Consider the following 18,865-nt stretch of genomic DNA (forward strand, 5'->3'; position numbering starts at 1 on the left):
TACAGAGGGTTTTGGACTACATATTCAATGGACAGAATCCATTCTCCCGGTGATAACTTGTCTGTAGCAGACTAATAGCTCAATGTTCAATCCCTATGATTTGGGGGGGGGGGGGGGGGGTAATAAAAGCAGAATACGGCTCTGTTGCCTGATCCACATTCTTAACTATAATAAAAATTATAGCAGAAGTGACAAATGCCTATTCAAATGAAAAGCTTTTCTGTAAATTTATCATGCAGGTTTAGAGTGCTGGAGCACAGTAACATGAGAAAAGAATGTTTTGAATAAGTGGCTAATTGGATTAGCAGAATCCTAAAGGAAGATTTTGCATTCACATTCACATGCATAAACAGAATAAAAATAGAATACAAGAACTGCATGACTTCACTTTTTAATTTTAGCTAGATGATGAAGTGGCCCTAAATACTGAAAGGCAGAGCAGTTTTTTTTCCTCAGCAAAGTACTCACCGTATGTTTATATGAAAGAAATGCAGCATGTTCTATTAATAACTCTTGTAGCCACAGTTATATCTGTATTACCCCAGCATTGGGAGAAGGTTCTTACTAACTGCTATAGGTCAATCAGTCTCAAAATGCAATTGTAGTACATTCTGAAATTACTAAGTATTTAATGAAAGTATTCCATTTTTAGTTTTTCTATTGACAAAAATGTCATAAAACATAGTTAGGCAATATATCAAAGCAATCAGAGACTAAATGAACCACATGTTTAAAATCATAAAAGGTTGAACAGCTGTGAACATCCTCCCCAGGTATATTAGATCAGCCCCCTTCCTACTGACCTTCCGTAAGAAAGTGAAAGTGTGGCTTTTTGATCAAGCCTTTGGAGATCTTGTGCAATAGACAGATATGGAATTATGTGAAATGACTATTGGAACGGCCTGGATTACGATTGTGGAAGCGTGGTTAATAATGATGGTAGTGTCTTAAATGTTTTTAAACGTTTTAATGTATTTTATAATGCTATTTAAAATGTTTATTTTAATTGTTCATTTTTTGAGGCATTGAATAGTTGCCTATGTGTAAAGCCGCCTTGAGTCTCCAGGGTTGAGAGAAGCAGGGTAGAAATGTTGTAAATAAATAAATAAATCAAAAATATTTTAATTGACTGACTGAAATTGAATAGAGATTGTCAGTCTAATCTCTCTAAAGAGAGAATTCCACAAGTGTTTCCACCAACTTAGCATGGTCACAATGACATTGCAAACAGATTCTGGCACAAATCCATTTGATCCAAATTAAAATTGCCACTGTAGCATCTGTTTCCATATTCCTTGACCTTACTAATTTGATTACGAATTACAAGATCTGACACTTCACAGATCAAAGGGTAGTTTACAAGCTTCGTAATTTCAAGAGGAGGCATCTTCCCTAATCACATTATAAATAGCCAATGACACCCACCTATGACTGACTGAAATCTGAACTCGCAAAGAACTGTTTTCTCTCAATCTCTTCTTTTAACGCTGATTTAGATCAAAACTATTATTCATCCGTACTAAGATGTTGAGAACATGTTTTTGGTATGAGAGTAATGACGTCTACTTAAGCTACTGTTGCAACAATTGGTAACAATATGCGTCTTTTTAAAATTTTACATTGGATCCCCTTCTTAAAGATAATGCTTTATAATTGGCATGTTAAAACATCTGGAAAGTCACATTTATAAGAAAATCTTTATTTTTCAAGTATTTATTTTTATTTTCTCAGCATCTTTGTCAGTACAATAATTAATAAACTTTCCAGAATGAAACAAAAACATTATCTTAAATAGCCTCTTAAAACAGAATTTGATCAATAGCAATGACTGCTGAAGGCATCACATTTTGCTGATGCAGAGAATTTAAACATTTAAGTTAAAAGGTCAGTGACAGCCATCTTTTTTCTTTCTTTCTGCTGATTGATATATGATGGTATCTTTTTCATTGCTTTCACATGTCATGAAATACAGAAACAGAGCTTAAAGGATTTATGGAAGCGCTTCAGTTTTACCTTATGCACAAAAGGACTGAAGGATTTAAAATTAAGATACAGTTAATAAAAAGTTATTTCTCTTTGTCAACCCTCAAAGAGGAAAACAAAATTCCATTGTTTTTGCTATATTCATTGTCTATATGCTAATAAAAAGCTGCTAAAGTGCAAAAGTTTTTAAGGGCAACAGCTTCAGCTTAACTTGAAGAGACAGACAATCCGTCAAGCATGATTTCACCCACTCACCGATTTTTCATATCTTAAGTATGTTGTGTCCAATTTCTATAGCAGTTTGTAAATTTGTTTTTAATCAAATTTCATGTAAATTTCAAGCACACCTAACCTTATAAATACAAATTTGTTCACAATTTTCCAAATATGCAAGTTTTGCAAGGGATTTTCATTCAATAAAAGCCCAAATTCAATTGTTATTTTCAAGTAGAGTTGGTAAATTCAATCAATTGCTACATGGTAAGTCAACTCCATTTCTTCAACAGGTCTATACTAGTTGAACTAAATTGCATTTAAACCAAAGTATTTTTGTTTACACTTTTTATGTACACTTTTACATGGAGCTTGCCCTTAGCATTGCAATTTTGTACACATTTTTAATCTGTGTACTACAATGAAAAATTCAGATATTGGCAAGTTGTGTTTTGGCTTATCTGTATGGTATGAAGATGTACATTTTATGCATTCATGTTTAAATTCAATTAATTAAAAACAAGAAAATTCACTGGATACAGATCAGTATAGTAAATATGCAAACATTATGCCTATAGAAGTATTCTCTGACAATTTTCTGAAACAACTCGATCAAACTCTAGAAATAGCTAAACAGTCTTCTTAGCAATACTACTTCTGCTTAAGATCGTAAGGAAACATGATAATAATATCACAGGAAAAAAGAAACTAGAGGAAATAAAAAAGGGGACAAGTCAATTTATCTGGAGGACAGAAAGCCTTGAAATTCATTTACCTTCAAACGCCTTTAGCAGCCATTGGATGTAACAGAAAGTCATGCATTTCAGAGAAATTCTCTATTAACTTTGAGGAAAATATACTCCATGGACACAAGATTTGTCACTGTCCATGCATTCACAAAAAGGTTATGTGTGTACATGAAATTCTGAATATGTACTGTGCACGAAATGCTGCCTTGAAGCCAGCATGTTTAAACAGGTCCTGTAGCAATGAATTAGAAATACAGTCTTTATACTGAAGGCTGGACTTAACAAATACAAGGATAGCAAATGATGGCAAAATTACATTTTAAGCCATTCCCTTTTAAGTGAATTGTGAATAAATGTGGATACAATCTGTCAAAGTGTTTTGCTATTCATTCTTTGAAACTGTCAGATGATTCAATACTTAAAAACAAGACAGTGCAAGTCTCCACAAATAATGAGATCTTGACTGAGGTGCTCCTAAGACTAGAGTGAACAAGTGCTGCAAATTAGGGGGCACCACTGGCCCTTAGGAGATTTCAACAGCACTATTGTACTCCTGCAAAATAAATGTTGTACATAAATGCCCCCTAAACACATGGGTGGCAATTTCACCATGTTCTAGGGGGTTTTTTTAAGATAGGGAGTGACCCAAATGTGAATCTCTCTACTCTCAAAAATAGACCTGCTCTGTGCTTAAAACAGTAGGGAAGGGAATAAAAAACATGACAGGATTTCTCCATGCTCCCTAGCTGATATTTGAAGATCAAAAAATTCAGACACTTTTAAAAATGGATCCTAATAAAACCTTGGGGCTACATGCATCCCATAGGCTACACTTCCATATGCCCTATAACTGATCATGTTATGACAGGAAAGACTGTACTTAAGTTATATTGTACGAGTGATTTTTTTTTAATTCATTCTAGCTAACATTTTTGAGCTGAGTTGCTGTGAATTACACCCCACTTGCCTCATTTTCAACAGACCTCTGAACAATTCTCTGAGGATGCTTGGCACAGATGCAGGTGAAGCGTCAGGAAAGAATGTTACTGGAACATGGTCATACAGCCCAAAAAACTCACAGCAACCTAATGATTCCAGTTATGAAAGCCTTCAACAACATTTTTTTTGAGCTGTTATGTCTCTGTGCATTGAATACGCAACGACCAAGTAGCAGCACTGGGGCTTTATGTGGACTGTGGTAGCTTCTTATAAAGTCCTGAAGCCAACAAGACCCACTATTTCCTAGCCTTTAAGATCACTCTTTTCCCCTGGAAACATCAGCTTTCATGTATAGATGGAATAAGACAGAAAAGCTAATTCTAGTACAGCTCAAGGCACACTTTCCAATGTTCACAAAATACTTTGTTTAAGACCTCTTTTTATATAAAGAAGTTTCACAGGATTAGCAGCCTAATTATCTCTTTACTAGAAATCTGACATTCATACTATCCTCTTTCCACTTGTATTATAGAAAAGCTCCTATAATAGAAGACAGTAAACTCTCAGTTAATCAGAACTCAAACAACTGGAACTTTCAAATAACTGGCAAAAATACTGAAGAAATAAAACTTTAAATAAAAAATTAAAATACATATATAATACAGAAAAACGGTTACATTAAGTTTGTCTTTATCTGTCTTTATTTGATTTTAATCTGTATTGCAATATTAATATCAAGTCGACACCGACTTTATGGTATGGTATAGCACAAGGTACAGTGTTAGTTAAGCCTACTTTCCATAGTAACTCTGAAACAACCAGAAATTATATTTATCTGGCATATTGACTTTCTTTCTGGTGTATCTGGTGTGTAATTTCTGGTTTATAACATTCACTGAGAACTGAACATATTCAGTAGACACAGAAGACAGAATGACATTAGAATAGGGGGGAGTGGAGAAGTGAACAAAATATCCTTTTTGGAAGAGCGGTCTGAAACCCCTTTAAAAAGAAGATAAACTGCACTATTTTACTGAAGTCCTTTGTTTAAAATGATATCAATAACATATTCTATTAAGACAAATCACCCTGTCAGTATATCAATAATTTAGTAAATATATGGGTGAAACGATAAAGAAAAAAAATCCACCAAAACCTTTTTTTAACTCAGAAAACTGCCAAACTACAAATGTTGCGAAAGTTAAAAAGTAATTCCTTAAAAAGAATACAGAACTAAAGTGAGTATTTTGCTATACTAATTCAGAAAACAAGCACTTCAATATTATATTGCTGACTAATGTATATGTTAACATACAAAATGGACTTTAAAAGGATAGGATTCTAACAAAAATACTTGGGAGTCCAAGAATAAACAAGATGAGGGTCATAAATTAATTCCAGAAAGTTAATTTCTAATTCAGAATTAAGTAAAGGGAGCATCAAAACTCATAATCAAGACAGGACACTCACACTGAGAATACAAAATAAAGCTACTGTACATATTATAATGACCTTGAATAAAGCTGTAAATTGGAGAAAGAGCATGATGTATCATCCCTAGAAGGAAGCAGGGTGGTGATGGCATAGAATGTGCCAAATGTCCAGGTGGTGAAAGAGTGGAGTGCAAATAGGTGGGTTAAAGGACATGAACAGGGTGTGAATGTTAAAAAGTGCTAATAGAAACCATTTAAAAGAGGGTAAGAGGGAAAAATTAATAATATCTTTCTAATTCGTTTAAAAGGCCTCCAACACTCATGATGCATCTAGCTTTTTCTCCAGAAAATCTCTGAATAATTATACTTATACTTAATTATCTGAGCAGCATATACTGTTTTTCAACAGCTAAGAAATACATGAATTGTTGTATATGGAAAACTGATCCCAGATTTTTTGGTTAACAACACATTTTCTTTAGGGAGCATATACCTGGTTGATAAACCAAAGGTGATCTTAAACTGTAATATTAATCTATTTACATTTTCCCTTCTCAAATACTTTTTAGAGATATAATTACAATGAACAAATGCATTAACAATCCAGCATATCCTTCTTTTTCTAGGGATTAAAAACAACGAGCTAAAGGAAATACATCTGGCCGAAGCTTTTAGTAATCTGAAAAATCTATAGTCTCTGTTACAAGTACTCCATACAATTCATACTCTGGCCCAGCTACCTGATATTTCACAGTTCACTAAAACTCTGTCTAAATTCTTCTAATTTACTGTATTACAGCCCAACAGCATATTGTGTTAAAGAGGGGGAAAGTTTATCCAGTGAAACTTACAACAGTTGAAAGACAAAAAATATAATCTCAAGGATGAATTCCTACAAGCAAAATGCACCACCACAAGAGGTTTAGAATATACCAGAATCATACTGCAGTGGCTCATCTTGAGATGGACCTCTCCTAATAGATTTACTGGAAGAACTTCACGGGTACACCAATAAAATTGTATTCAACAACAGAACCACCCCAAAAGAGCATTACTGGGAATGGGTGGTCATAGACCAACTACCATAAGCCTACTGTCTCAAACCTGTTGCTGAGACAATGGGAACATCTACACTGACCACAGCTTTATGGTAGCCAAACTACACACTAAACTTTGAATTCTGCCCCAGAATGTGGAGCAGCCAACAACCTTGAGCCATATAAACAACTGGGTAGGTTCTGAAACAGAACCAGCTTATACTGTTCATACAGCCATCCCGTGTTCCCTAGTCTTGGGCAGCCTGGGAACACGGGATGACAATTTCTCCTCACGTTCACTTTGTTGTGGAGGTCCCCAGGCACAAAAGGGGCCCTGCCAGTCATTCATCACTTTTCAGCTGGGATGACTGGGGAAGATGGGGAGAGGAGGGGGTGATTCCTTCCCCCCCCCCCAACTGGTCTGGTCCCTGGTTGACATCACTGCAGGCAGATATCGACCAGCAGGATTCCTGTTGTTTCTGGAGACTGCTGCAACCAGGAGAACAGGAAGGAATGGTAAGGGTGGGCATCTGATGGTACTGAACTGGCTTCGGTGTCACTGAGCAGTGACAGCTCCCTCCCGCCTCCACAATGACTGGGGAGGGGGTGGGCACTATATCATACCTTTGAGATCCAGGAACCCAAAAGGTATGAGATGGCAGTGGGGACTCACCCCTGGGTAGTCCCAGACTACTTGTGCATGAGTCCCCACAAGTCCAATACCCCATTAAACCTGGCCCTTTCAGGAAGGCCCAGATCTAAAGGGCTATTAATTACTTTGGAACAAAGCAGGTAAACTGCTTTGTTTCGAATTAATTCACTTTTACCTGAGGCATCATTTGGATAAGTCAGGTAAAAAGCCTGACAGGTCCTACATTTTGGGGTCTGTCTGGAAGGGCCCTTAGACTACAAAAAATGACAAAAATAGACACTTCACACAATACAAGAATCTATACAAACCAACTGATCTAAGGATACATAAAGATAGATATTTAACAGATTATATATACCGTATATACTCGAGTATAAGCCGACCCAAATATAAGCCGAGACACCTAATTTTACCACAAAAAAACTGGGGAAACATTGACTCCAGTATAAGCCGAGGATGGGAAATTTCAGAAATAAAAACAGATACCAATAAAATTACATTAATTGAACCATCAGTAGGTTTAATGTTTTTGAATATTTACATAAAGCTCAAATTTAAGACAAGACTGTCCAACTCTGATCAAATCAATATTCTCATCTTCTTCAATGTAAATGTGCTTATTATCCTTTTAATAATAATAGAGTAAAATAATACATGTAATAATAATAATAAATACAGGAAAAATACATGTAATAATAAATAGAGTAAAATAATAAATGTAATAATAATAAGATCAGAGTGAAGTAATAAATGTATTAATAATAATAAAATAGAGTAAAATAAATGTAATAGTAGCAACAATAATAGAGAAAAATAATAAATGTAATAATACCAATAATAATAGAGAAAAATAATAAATGTACCATATATTCTCGAGTATAAGCTGACCCAAATATAAGCCAACCAGGACCCTCACCCGAGTATAAGCCGAGGGGGGCTTTTTCAGCCTTAAAAAAGGGCTGAAAAACTAGGCTTATACTCAAGTATATACAGTAACTAACCAATCTGAATGCCTAGTTTCACATAAACTCCAAGAGAGGCCCACAGCATGACCAGCAACAAGCAAGCACCCATAATATTTGGCTGGTTATCCAAAATATGCCATCTTAAACTTGGACATCTCTCCAGACTTTACATGTTACAAAAGAAAAAAAAATGCAGTGAATTTTGCACAAGCTAGTTTAGAGCCATGGGAGTAATTGAAGTATCCTGCTGTCGTGTACCATGAACACTGCCAAATACCTAGCAGGCAACCTCACAAATGTTTCTTTTTGTACTCTCTTCATCACTGGTGCTGTTAACCGATTTTTCTTTTACAGTAAATACTGCTTCTTTGCCAATAAAATTCTCACATGTATGTGAACACACACTCCAATATGGATGCATACTACTACAGTTCATTTTCTTTCACTAGCCTCACAATGGGACCCTAACAGAAAGGAGTAAATTGTTACCAAGTCTTAACCTACTGACCTATTCACTCTCTGTCAAGTCTAGTCAGAGTAAAGAGTCACAGAGATCAAAGGTGAAATGGAGCTGCTCCCTTGGCAGATAAGGCAGACAATTGTCAGGAAACAGAGGAGAAGACTAAGTAAACTTGAAACCAGCAATACTGAGTAGTCAAGTAAAACAGCAAGGTCAAAATAATTCCATTATTAAAAGGAATACTATCTGTACAAATTACTGGTCCTTGTAACATTTCTCCTGATTGGCTCAGACAACATACACTTCATGAGTACACCAATGGTGGTGAATCTCTGATTTCAAGATTTGTTTATCCTATACTAAAAGTATATGGATCTGATCCCAGATTATCTGTTTCGAATTGGATTATATGAGCCTACACTGCCACCTTGGATCAAATCCTGGGATATAGGGCAGTGTAGATCCAGCCTCGGTCATCTCAAATTCATTGAGTTGGAGGTCAGCTCTAATGGGGGATTTCCCCTAGCTATGTGACTGTACTTTAGTTGAGTGATAAGGGAGCACTGTCCATTGAGTTGGCCATGGATGCTACAATGTGGATATCATTGTATTTTTTGTTGTGTCCATTTTCCTCATAATTTTTATCCTTGGCATATACAGGTTACACACTATGCTTAATAAGGTACTTTTAGTATATGATAAACAAAATTTGTTGAAAGAGCTGTTTGAAGATCAATGATACTTTTCTGTTTGTATATACAGTAGTTTCAAGTATCCTATCAACTTACAGCTATCTTATGAATTTCATACAGTTTTGTTAGGTGAGGAATACTTAGAGATGATTTTTCAATTTCTTCTTCCTGTTTACAACCTGAAAAACCATCAAAATCTAGAGGGCTATTCCAAATTACATAGTGACTGGAACTAACAATAAAATATAAATTAGACAGAAGGGGTAGTTTTTCTGATGATTCCACATGCTATAAAAGAAAACCAATTATTTTATTATTATAGTATTTCTGCCTTTCCTCAACATTTCCACCATGATAGTTAAATTTATTATGTGGCCAATATCTTATCCTACAGAAGACTGTTTGAATATTTCATTTCACATTCCACAGGAAAACCCACAACAGAAGCCAATTCTTTCTGTAATCCATTATGTCCAGGCTTGCACTGAAACTATTAAGTCACATACGCTTGTCTGAACAGCAAGAGGATGAAAGAAAAATTTAAGACTATAAATTAGAGTGGATCCAAATTTGTACACAAATCCTATATTTCTTTTAAATATAGCACATTTCAGTTTGAATTACCATGCTCATTGATAACTGTGTGGCATTTTTAAAAAATAATTTTGTTGTGGTTAATTGTTTCATTAATCACTGTCAATATAGCAGATAAAAAGTGTGCAATGTCATGTACGTGCTGAACAAAATGAACACATTAACATATGGTGAGAAAAAAATGAGATGTACAGCTCACCATAAAGAAAAATGTAGCTCAATTAGTTCTGCCATTTGTTAGTCTTACCAAGTGTCATTTTTTTATATTTTCTTTTCACCGTAATATGTTATTGTCACGGTTTTCTATGACAAGAGATTTACCTCCTGTTTATCTAAGTTTAAAAAGTTAAGAGGATCATATGACCATAAGCATAAGATAGTAATGCCGGACTGTTACATCGTAAAAACATATATGAAGCTAACCTCATTTCCACAAAATCACTGTATGAGGTAAATACTGCATATGAAAAAGCAGAATATCTTTCTTACATCAAAATTAGAAAAATATTTTTAAATAACATTCAGGCACTTACTAACCTAGCTAAGACATTTTGGTTCCCCATTTCACTGGGAAAAAAGAAAGCATGTCCTTTCCTTTGCAATTTAAATGAATAGATCATGAAACCACTTAAAGAGGCTTATGACCAGTGTTCATTTCAAGTCTTACAAATGCTAATATATACATACATACACACATACATATATAGAGATATGTGGATACATCAATAGTAAAGTATTCAGCTGATCTTGAAATAAACGTTTTTGAGAAATGCACTGAATATACTAAATGTTGGCATTTGCAGGAAGGAATTCGTCACCACTTAAAAAAAATATTACAACTAGAAGATATAAATTAGAGAGCTAAATTCATTGGTAAAAGAACAATCCTGTCTCTTCATGCATTCTTCGTATTTCCTCCCACTATGAGAGTACACAATTCCCCCATTATTAACCCCTTTCTCCCACCAGACCTGCTTACAATACAAGCTAGGGACAAGAGCAAGGATGTCTGCATAGGGTATTTCCATATTCTGATCATACTCTACTATATTGGACTATAAGCACTGTATTTTTATTGTTTCATTAGACACTACAATACATAAAATAAAAATGTCTTCCAGGCATATTTTAACAGATTAGAATACAGGCAGTCCCCAAGTTAGGAACAAGATAGGTTCTGTAGGTTTGTTCTTAAGTCGAATTGGTATGTACGTCAGAACAGGTACTTTTAAAGAATGTGTGTGTGTGTGTGTGTGTGTGTGTGTGTGTGTGTGTGTGTGTGTATATATATATATATATATATATATATATATATATATATATGCATGCTTTGGATAGCACAGGGAAGGGTTAACATCCCTGTGGTGTTTGCTTTGCTGTCTGTGCCCCTATTCAGAAGATTTCACTTTCTGTCCCTGTGATAACTGAATTTTTAAAACTCTTTCAAGAGTGAATTTTCCTTCCTAGGAGTAGATTTCTCTAACTTCCTGTTGTCTCACCCCCATTCTTAACTATAAGTCATTTGTAAGTCGGATATTTGCAACTGGAAGATTGCCTGTGTATCTAATATATTCTATATTATCATGTAGCAAATAACATTAGAAAGCCAAGATTAGAGTTCTATTTCTTAAGCAAGTCTAACAAATCTATGATCTTCATGATCATGCACTCTAGTTGTCAGTCTAGGCAGCCTGGTTAATGCTGGGAGGATGAAAGAAGTAGCAATGCACCAACATCTGGAGAGCTGTTGGTATCCACTTGTACCTTAGAGGGATGACATTTCATTAAATTTTGCCCATTTTTTGGCAACAGCCACATTAGCCTGAAAGATTATGTCTTGCCCAAAGCTCAGTCAGCTTCATAGCTTCAGAATCTGAGTGAAAATTCAAATCTACATCTCCTACGTTGAGAAATCAGAATAAACTGTTATAATTTGGTTTTGAAATATAATAATTTTATTTGATATGTATTCACGTTTCATAATATAACACTTGTACCTTTACTTACATATCATTCTTCCACAACAACAACAAAATATTTTCCCACAAACTAAAAATAGCCTTTCATAGGAAATGTAAGAATATTCTGCCTGAACCATAATTTGTCAATCTAATTTTAAAACTACCAAATTCCCAGAATAATGTAAATCAATACATAAGTTTAGCTATATATCCTTAGTGATTTCACAAAATACACATTTTAAAAATGCAAATAATATAATTTATTGAGCCCATTCACCATACAAATCAAACTTTAAAACCAGAAATATCAATACTTTCACATTTGTACAGTTGTATATAAAGTAGAGTCTCACTTATCCATCATAACCGGGCCGGCAGAACATTGGATAAGCGAAAATCTTGGATAATAAGGAGGGATTAAGAAAAAAGCCTATTAAACATAAAATTACATTATGATTTTACAAATTAAGCACCAAAACATTATGTTTTACAAGAAACTGACAGAAAAAGCAGTTCAATACACAGTAATGTTATGTAGTAATAACTGTATTTATGAATTTAGCACCAAAACATTGCAACATTTACTACAAAAACAATGACTACTAAAGGCAGACTGTGTTGGATAATACAGAACATTGGATAAGTGAAGCTTGGATAAGTGAGACTCTACTGTAATAGCATTTGCTGTATGTCTGTATCACAGTTAACTTCTGCTTCAACCATATAAATATTAATATAGAACAACAACGTCTTTATAAAGTCCCTACAAGCAAAGTAATTTTGGTAATTTATCTATCTGTGAAAAATAATCAATGGTATGAGGAATTTTAAGACCTACTCTAAAGTTTATTTTGATTCAATAAGCATAATTAGTTTCATAAATACTTTTCTTATCTATTGTCAATCAATATATACTTTGATTATCAAAATACAACACAGAAACTACAATTCTAGAGCTATTTATGAAGATATAATCCAAACTAATCCCACTGTGTACACTCCTGAGACAGATAATAAAAATACATCATCACCATTATCATCATCATCATCTGCAAAGGATTGTGATACAAGTAGATCGAATACTGAACTTTGAAAATACAACTAGTTATCATTTACTATAGCTACAATTAAAGCAAATTTATTATATCAACATGCTTGAAAAGATTAAATTATGCAGCGCAGTTACATATTCTGCGCTCATGTTTCCACTGCTATAGAAGGAAGTGTCTGACATTTGTTACTTTATGCTATGCCACCATGACTGAGAATGGCTGGAACATTCCATGTTGTTCAATTCAAATATTTAAAGACAAATATAGTGGTTAATATTAATTTTTACAAACAAAATGTTTCTCATATAGTTACAGACTGCACACATTTTCCTTGGAACAGGTCTCATAGAACTTAATATGACTTGTCTTTGAGGAAACATGAATAGAAATTAGCTATTAGAACACTCTAATGTTGCAGAACTTGTTATTAATGTGCCTTCAAGTTCTTTTTGACTTATGACAACCCTAAGATCATCCTATCACAGGATTTTCTGAAGCTCTATTAATAAATGCCCCTACTACTGAGGAAGCCCATTAATCACAATAGAAGTTCAGAGTAAACATGAATACGGCTGCACTTTAAAGCTGTCAAAAATACTATTGATATATGCTTTTTCTTCCCCCACTCTATCATTTTTCAATCGTGTGAACATGTACAATCCTTTATAGTACCTAGGTGTTGAGCGCTAATATACCACACTACATTTTTAAGGCCTATAATATCATCATTCTCAATACAAGTCAGAAGTGCAAGTCATCCTACTGGAATTTGCTTCCTTAGATATTACATGGCATCATGATAATGCACACACATCAAGAAATTAAACATTTACAGTAGAAATGTGTTCATTCTTAATCGTTCGTACAAAAAGACACATAAATATACTTCTGCCCCTATCATAATAGCTCAGTATACAAAAATTGTTTTCAAACCAAACCATGTAACATACAAAATGCTGAAAGGAAAAAACAAAACAAAACAACAATGCATATTCTTAGACACCATCAGTTTATAGAGCACCCATTACTGCATCAAACTAAAGTCATCCTTACTACCTATATTATGAATATTTGGAAAGAATACAAGCTTTCAACTGCTTTAAATTTATTTGGAACTGTTTTAACAGGAAAAATTTTAAAATATCTCTGTGGGAATCAGAATTTTCCTTCTAAGATAATACCTCTGGCATCCAAACATCAATACTGGGTTTTCTTTAACAATCTTCCTATAATAAAGTGTTAAAAGCACCAACTTAATCAAGAAGTCTAGCTTGATTTTGCAATACTAAGAAACCTGTTTTCTTTCTTGATAAAAACACACAAAATATACTTCCAGTGGGAACTGCTGAATAATATAAACACTGACTTTTTTTACAATATAATAAATCCTTACGCTTAGAATCATAGAATCTTCACCTTCTATTATCATAGCATTTATGGATCTTACTGCAATGTTTGTTATTCTACTAATTCATAATTTGAAAAAATTTCTGACCAAAACAGAGCCTGGATTTGTCTTAAAAGGACTGCTATGAAAAGACAGATGAAATGCTTGCAAACGATACCTGTAAATTACCCTACACATATAAGCATTATATACCTGTAATTATCATATTTGCATGTTATACCATCTACTATTCCAGATAAAAATTTCAGTTCATCCAATTGACCATTAAGTGCTGCCTCTCAATAAAAGGAAAAACAATCCATTGACTTTGCACAGTACACTCTTTTCCCTTCACTGTGAATGGAAATGAGTCGATATTAGAGCAACACAAGATGGCCTACAATAAATTGTCTTATTAAAGGTCTTGGTACTGAAATTACTAACATTCCTCTTCCACAGATACAGTAGTGCTCAATCAATGCCATTTCTTTGCATTTCGGCCCATCTCTTCAAAGTCGAGGCCTCTGGATGAGCTCGATTTAAAAAGCAAAAGAAAACCAACGTGCAGCATAAATATTGTTTTTAAAGTGGGGGTAGGCTACATTTATAGCTGAAACCTAAATAATTGCTAATTTTAAAGAAAAGGGTGGCAGGAAGTCTTGCAGAGTAATGAATGAACCCTGTTAAAGAAATACAGGCAGTACCCAGCTTAAGCTTTCTCACCAATCCTTGTTTCCACAACAAACCAATATTTTCAAAATCCAATGATCACAGAGACAGAAAGTGAAATTTTCTGGACAGGGACACAGACGGCAAAACAAACACCGCAGAGATGTTAACCCTATGCTATCCAACCAGTTCAGCTGAAGAACAAACTTACAAAACCTATCTTGTTCACAACTTGGGGGCTGCCTGTACCACATTGGCTTCCCAAGATGAAGAATGCCTACAAATAAAAGAAAATCCCTCTCAGGGGTGCCCCTTTTGCTTGGCAAAGTCCTTTGCGAGGAGTTTAAAATACGAATTAACCTTCCCAATTACCTTTCTTGAGACATGGGAACAGTGCCTTGAGAGACAGGAGGGTATTTACCAGAACTAGATTTGAACAGCTGGATACAATGGTCAAACATGGAAGTTTAACCAAGTTCCATATAATGAACGATTCAGTATCTGTGGAGCTGCAGCGGGAGAAGATCTCACATATGTACTATTTAGTTGTAACTTGTATAAGAAAGAGAGAAACCAATACCTCGGGACAAGTATTATACAAAAGACACACTGGAATCCTTATATAAAAATTACATTTTTATTGGCCGGCCAGAATGCTAAAATAACATACAAAATTGTCCTTTTTCTATTTACAGCAACTCAGCTGAGAACTGCACATTTGGAGTTGATTGGTGTAAATTGTAGGGGTGATGCAGATATTTGAACTAGTTCAGGATCTTGACCCCTTGTTGTTAACAGCTTATTTATTTTAACTTTGGTTGTAATGGGGGTTGTATGTTGTATGTGCAAATATGTTTGTCAAATGTTTTGATACGGCCGACAGGCTAATCAATAAAACGTATGTATGTGCCCTGAGAGAGAAATACGCACCCTATCCGTCACTTTTCTGCTAGTGCAAATACAGAGAAAGCCTGTTTCATTGTTTTCAGAAACAAATCAAAATCTCTCTCAGGAGCGTCCTGTTGCTGAGGAGAATTAACATTTGAAACAACCCTCCATGGAGCCTGTCTGGAAGGACAGTGCAAAGGAGAAAAAGCCTGTCAATTTTTCCTCACTTTGAGAGGAGAATAACAAACATTGGAAGCAACCCTCCTAATGTCATGTTAATGGAGCCTTTCTGGAAGAAGAGTGCAAAGGAGAGGAAGCCTGTTTCACTTTTTTAGGCAAGTAATACAATTTCCCTTCACTTTGTGAGGAGAATTAACATTTGAAATAAGTAAATACTGTTTTTAAAAGAGGAGACTGCAATTGATTGTTGAAACCTAAACGATTTCCATGGAGCCTTTCTTTCTGGAAGCAAAATGCAAAGGAGAGGAAGCCTATTTCAATTTTTAGGAAAGTAGGCCCCTTCCACACAGCGGAATAAAATCCCACATTATCTGCTTTGAACTGGGATATATAGCAGTGTGAACTTAGTTCACTCCATTTAATGCAGATATTGTGGGATTTTCTGCCTTGATGTTCTGGGATATAGGGCTGTGTGGGGGAAGCCTGGGTTATCTTAGGCCCCTTCCACACAGTTGAATAAAATCCTACACTATCTGTTTTGAACTGGAATATATGGCAGTGTATACACGGATAACGCAATTCAAAGTACATATTGTGGGATTTTCTGCCTTGATATTCTGAGTTATATGGCTGTGTGGAAGGGCCCTGAGTCCACAGTGCCATATATTCCAGTTCAAAGCAGATAATGTGGGTTTTTTTATTCAGCTGTGTGGAAGGGGACTTAGGGCCCTTCCATACAGAAAAATAACCCATAATATCAAGGTACATAATCCACAATATAATAATAATCCACAGTGCCATATATTCCAGTTCAAAGCAGATAATGTAGGATTTTTATTCAGCTGTGTGGAAGGGGACTTATGGTCCTTCCATACAGAAAAATAATCCAGAATATCAAGTAGATAATCCACAATGCAGTAGCAGTAGTAGTAATGATAATAATAATAAACTGTATTTATATCCCGCCCTATCTCCCCAATTCCTAGCTGTTAGGAACTGTGGGAGTTGAAGTCCAAAACACCTGGAGGGAAGGCCAAAGTTTGCCCATCCCTGCGCCAAGGCACAAAGCGCAGAATCTTGGCAGCCCAGAGGGAGGAAGTAACGAGTAGCGGGAACGCGTTGGGTGAAACTCCGCGCGTGGGGAGGCTTACTTTTGGATGAGTTGGGGCAGGTTGGGCGGCGGCGGCATCCCTGGGTTGGCGGGCGGCGGGGCCGGGCCCATGCCTCCTCCTCCTCCTCCAGCTCCTCCTCCTCCTCCTCCAGCCGGGGCATCTTTGCCGGGGTGCGGGGCCTGGTTCATGGCGGCCGCGGGGAACCCTTCGAGCCCCCCGGCCAGGCCCCGGTCCGCCTCCCCCGCTGGCAGGAGGCGGCAAAGGCCCCCGTCTCAGTCTCCCCCCTCTCTCTCTCGCCTTCCTTCTTTTGGAAGAAGGCGCCTCTGCTGCGTGCCTCTGAGGCGGAGAGGAGGAGAAGCATTTATGGCGGTGGTGCCAAGGCAGGAGGGAGGAGGAGGCGCTCTCTCGCTCGCTCCTCACGCCCCGGCCATTCCGGGACCTTTTCCCCTCAAGGCGAAGGGAGTCAAAGAGGAGGAGGACACCGCCACGCATGTCCCACACGAGGACCCGAACTGTCTCTCCGTGTGGACTGGAGAGTGTCTCGGGCGCAACAGGAGCGGCGTTTCCCCCTCACGCGTCGCCCTGCTTGAGGGGTTGCCACAGGCCCATGCCTCTCCCGCTCTCCACTTCAGGGCCTCCCGCGCAGCCCCCGCCCGCCCTTTCTCGTCTTTGGTGGGGTTTTGGGGCGCACAGGGGAACCCCCCCCCCCCCCAAATCCAAAGAAGGCGAAGCCCCTTCTACACTGCCATGTAAAATTCAAATTAGCCGCTTCGAACTGGATTATGTCGTAGTGTAGATCCAGCCTCGGGCACAGAAAGCCCTCTTGGGCAAAATCAGGTTCTCTCCGGCTCCTTCCATACAAATCAATGGGGATTTTTACAGCTGCGTGGAAGGAGCCCGAGGGCCCTTCCACACAGTCATATATCCAAGGCAGAAAATCCCACCTTATCTGAGGGTGGACTCAGATAACCCAGTTCAAAGCAGATATTGTGAGATTTTCTGCCTTGATATTCTTGGATATATGACTGTGTGGAAGGGCCCTCGGGCTCCTTCCACGCAGCTGTAAAAATCCCCATTGAACCGGATTATATGGCAGTGTGGACTCGGATAATCCAGTTCAAAGAGATATTGTGGATTTATCTGCCTTGATATTCTAGGGGCCCTTTCAGACAGGCCCTATATCCCAGAACATGATCCCAGGTTTGTTTGTTTTTACTTTAAACTGGATTATATCAGTCCACGCTGCCTGATAATCTGGGATAAGCAGAAAACCTGACATCAGATCCTGGTATATAGGGACTGTCAGGAAGGGCCCTAAATTATATGGCTGTATGGACTCGGATAATCCAGTTCAAAGCACATATGGTGGATTATCTGCCTTGATATTCTGGGTTCTATGGCTGTGTGAACGCAGATAATCCAGTTCAAAGCAGATACTGTGAATTATCTTCCTTGATATTCTGGATTATATGGCTGTGTGGAAGAGCCCTCAGTCTCAGGGAGACAAAAGCAAACCGACTCAACAGGCCTTCCTTAGAAAACCCCACCTTTTGGTCGCCATAAATCAGACTGGACTGGCACTTCTGATTTCTGAATCCCAGGGCCTTCCACACAGCCATATAACCCAGAATACCAAGGCAGAGAATCCCACAATATCTGCTTTAAACTGGGTTATCTGAGTCCGCACTGCTGTATATTCCAGTTCAAAGCAGATAATGTGGGATTTATTCAGCTGCATGGAAGGGGCCCCAGATGATCTACTTTGAATTGGATTATATAAATCTACACTGCCACATCATCCAGGTCAAAGCAGATAATCTGGATTCAGAAGCTGGGTAATAAGGCAGGGTATTTGAGCCCTTGGAAAGCACCTGAAGGTTCATGCATGCCCCTGAGGGA

At 36.9% G+C, this 18,865-nt stretch overlaps 1 protein-coding gene across 2 annotated transcripts in view; it reads right to left on the minus strand.

The window, feature by feature from the left end:
• Positions 1–17,525, minus strand: part of rbm20 (RNA binding motif protein 20) — a 154,162-nt gene extending 136,637 nt beyond the window's left edge. Inside the window, exon 1 of one of the 2 annotated variants that reach the window (XM_008106620.3) lies at positions 17,006–17,525. In XM_008106620.3, the coding sequence (XP_008104827.1) occupies positions 17,006–17,154 (149 nt within the window). In that variant the 5' untranslated portion in view covers positions 17,155–17,525. The remainder of the gene's footprint in view (positions 1–17,005) is intronic. The other variant, XM_008106619.3, reaches the window with a different exon arrangement.
• Between the last annotated feature and the right edge of the window lie 1,340 nt (positions 17,526–18,865).

The sequence above is a fragment of the Anolis carolinensis genome, chromosome 3 (assembly GCF_035594765.1).
Source record: "Anolis carolinensis isolate JA03-04 chromosome 3, rAnoCar3.1.pri, whole genome shotgun sequence".
NCBI classification, from domain to species: domain Eukaryota; kingdom Metazoa; phylum Chordata; class Lepidosauria; order Squamata; family Dactyloidae; genus Anolis; species Anolis carolinensis.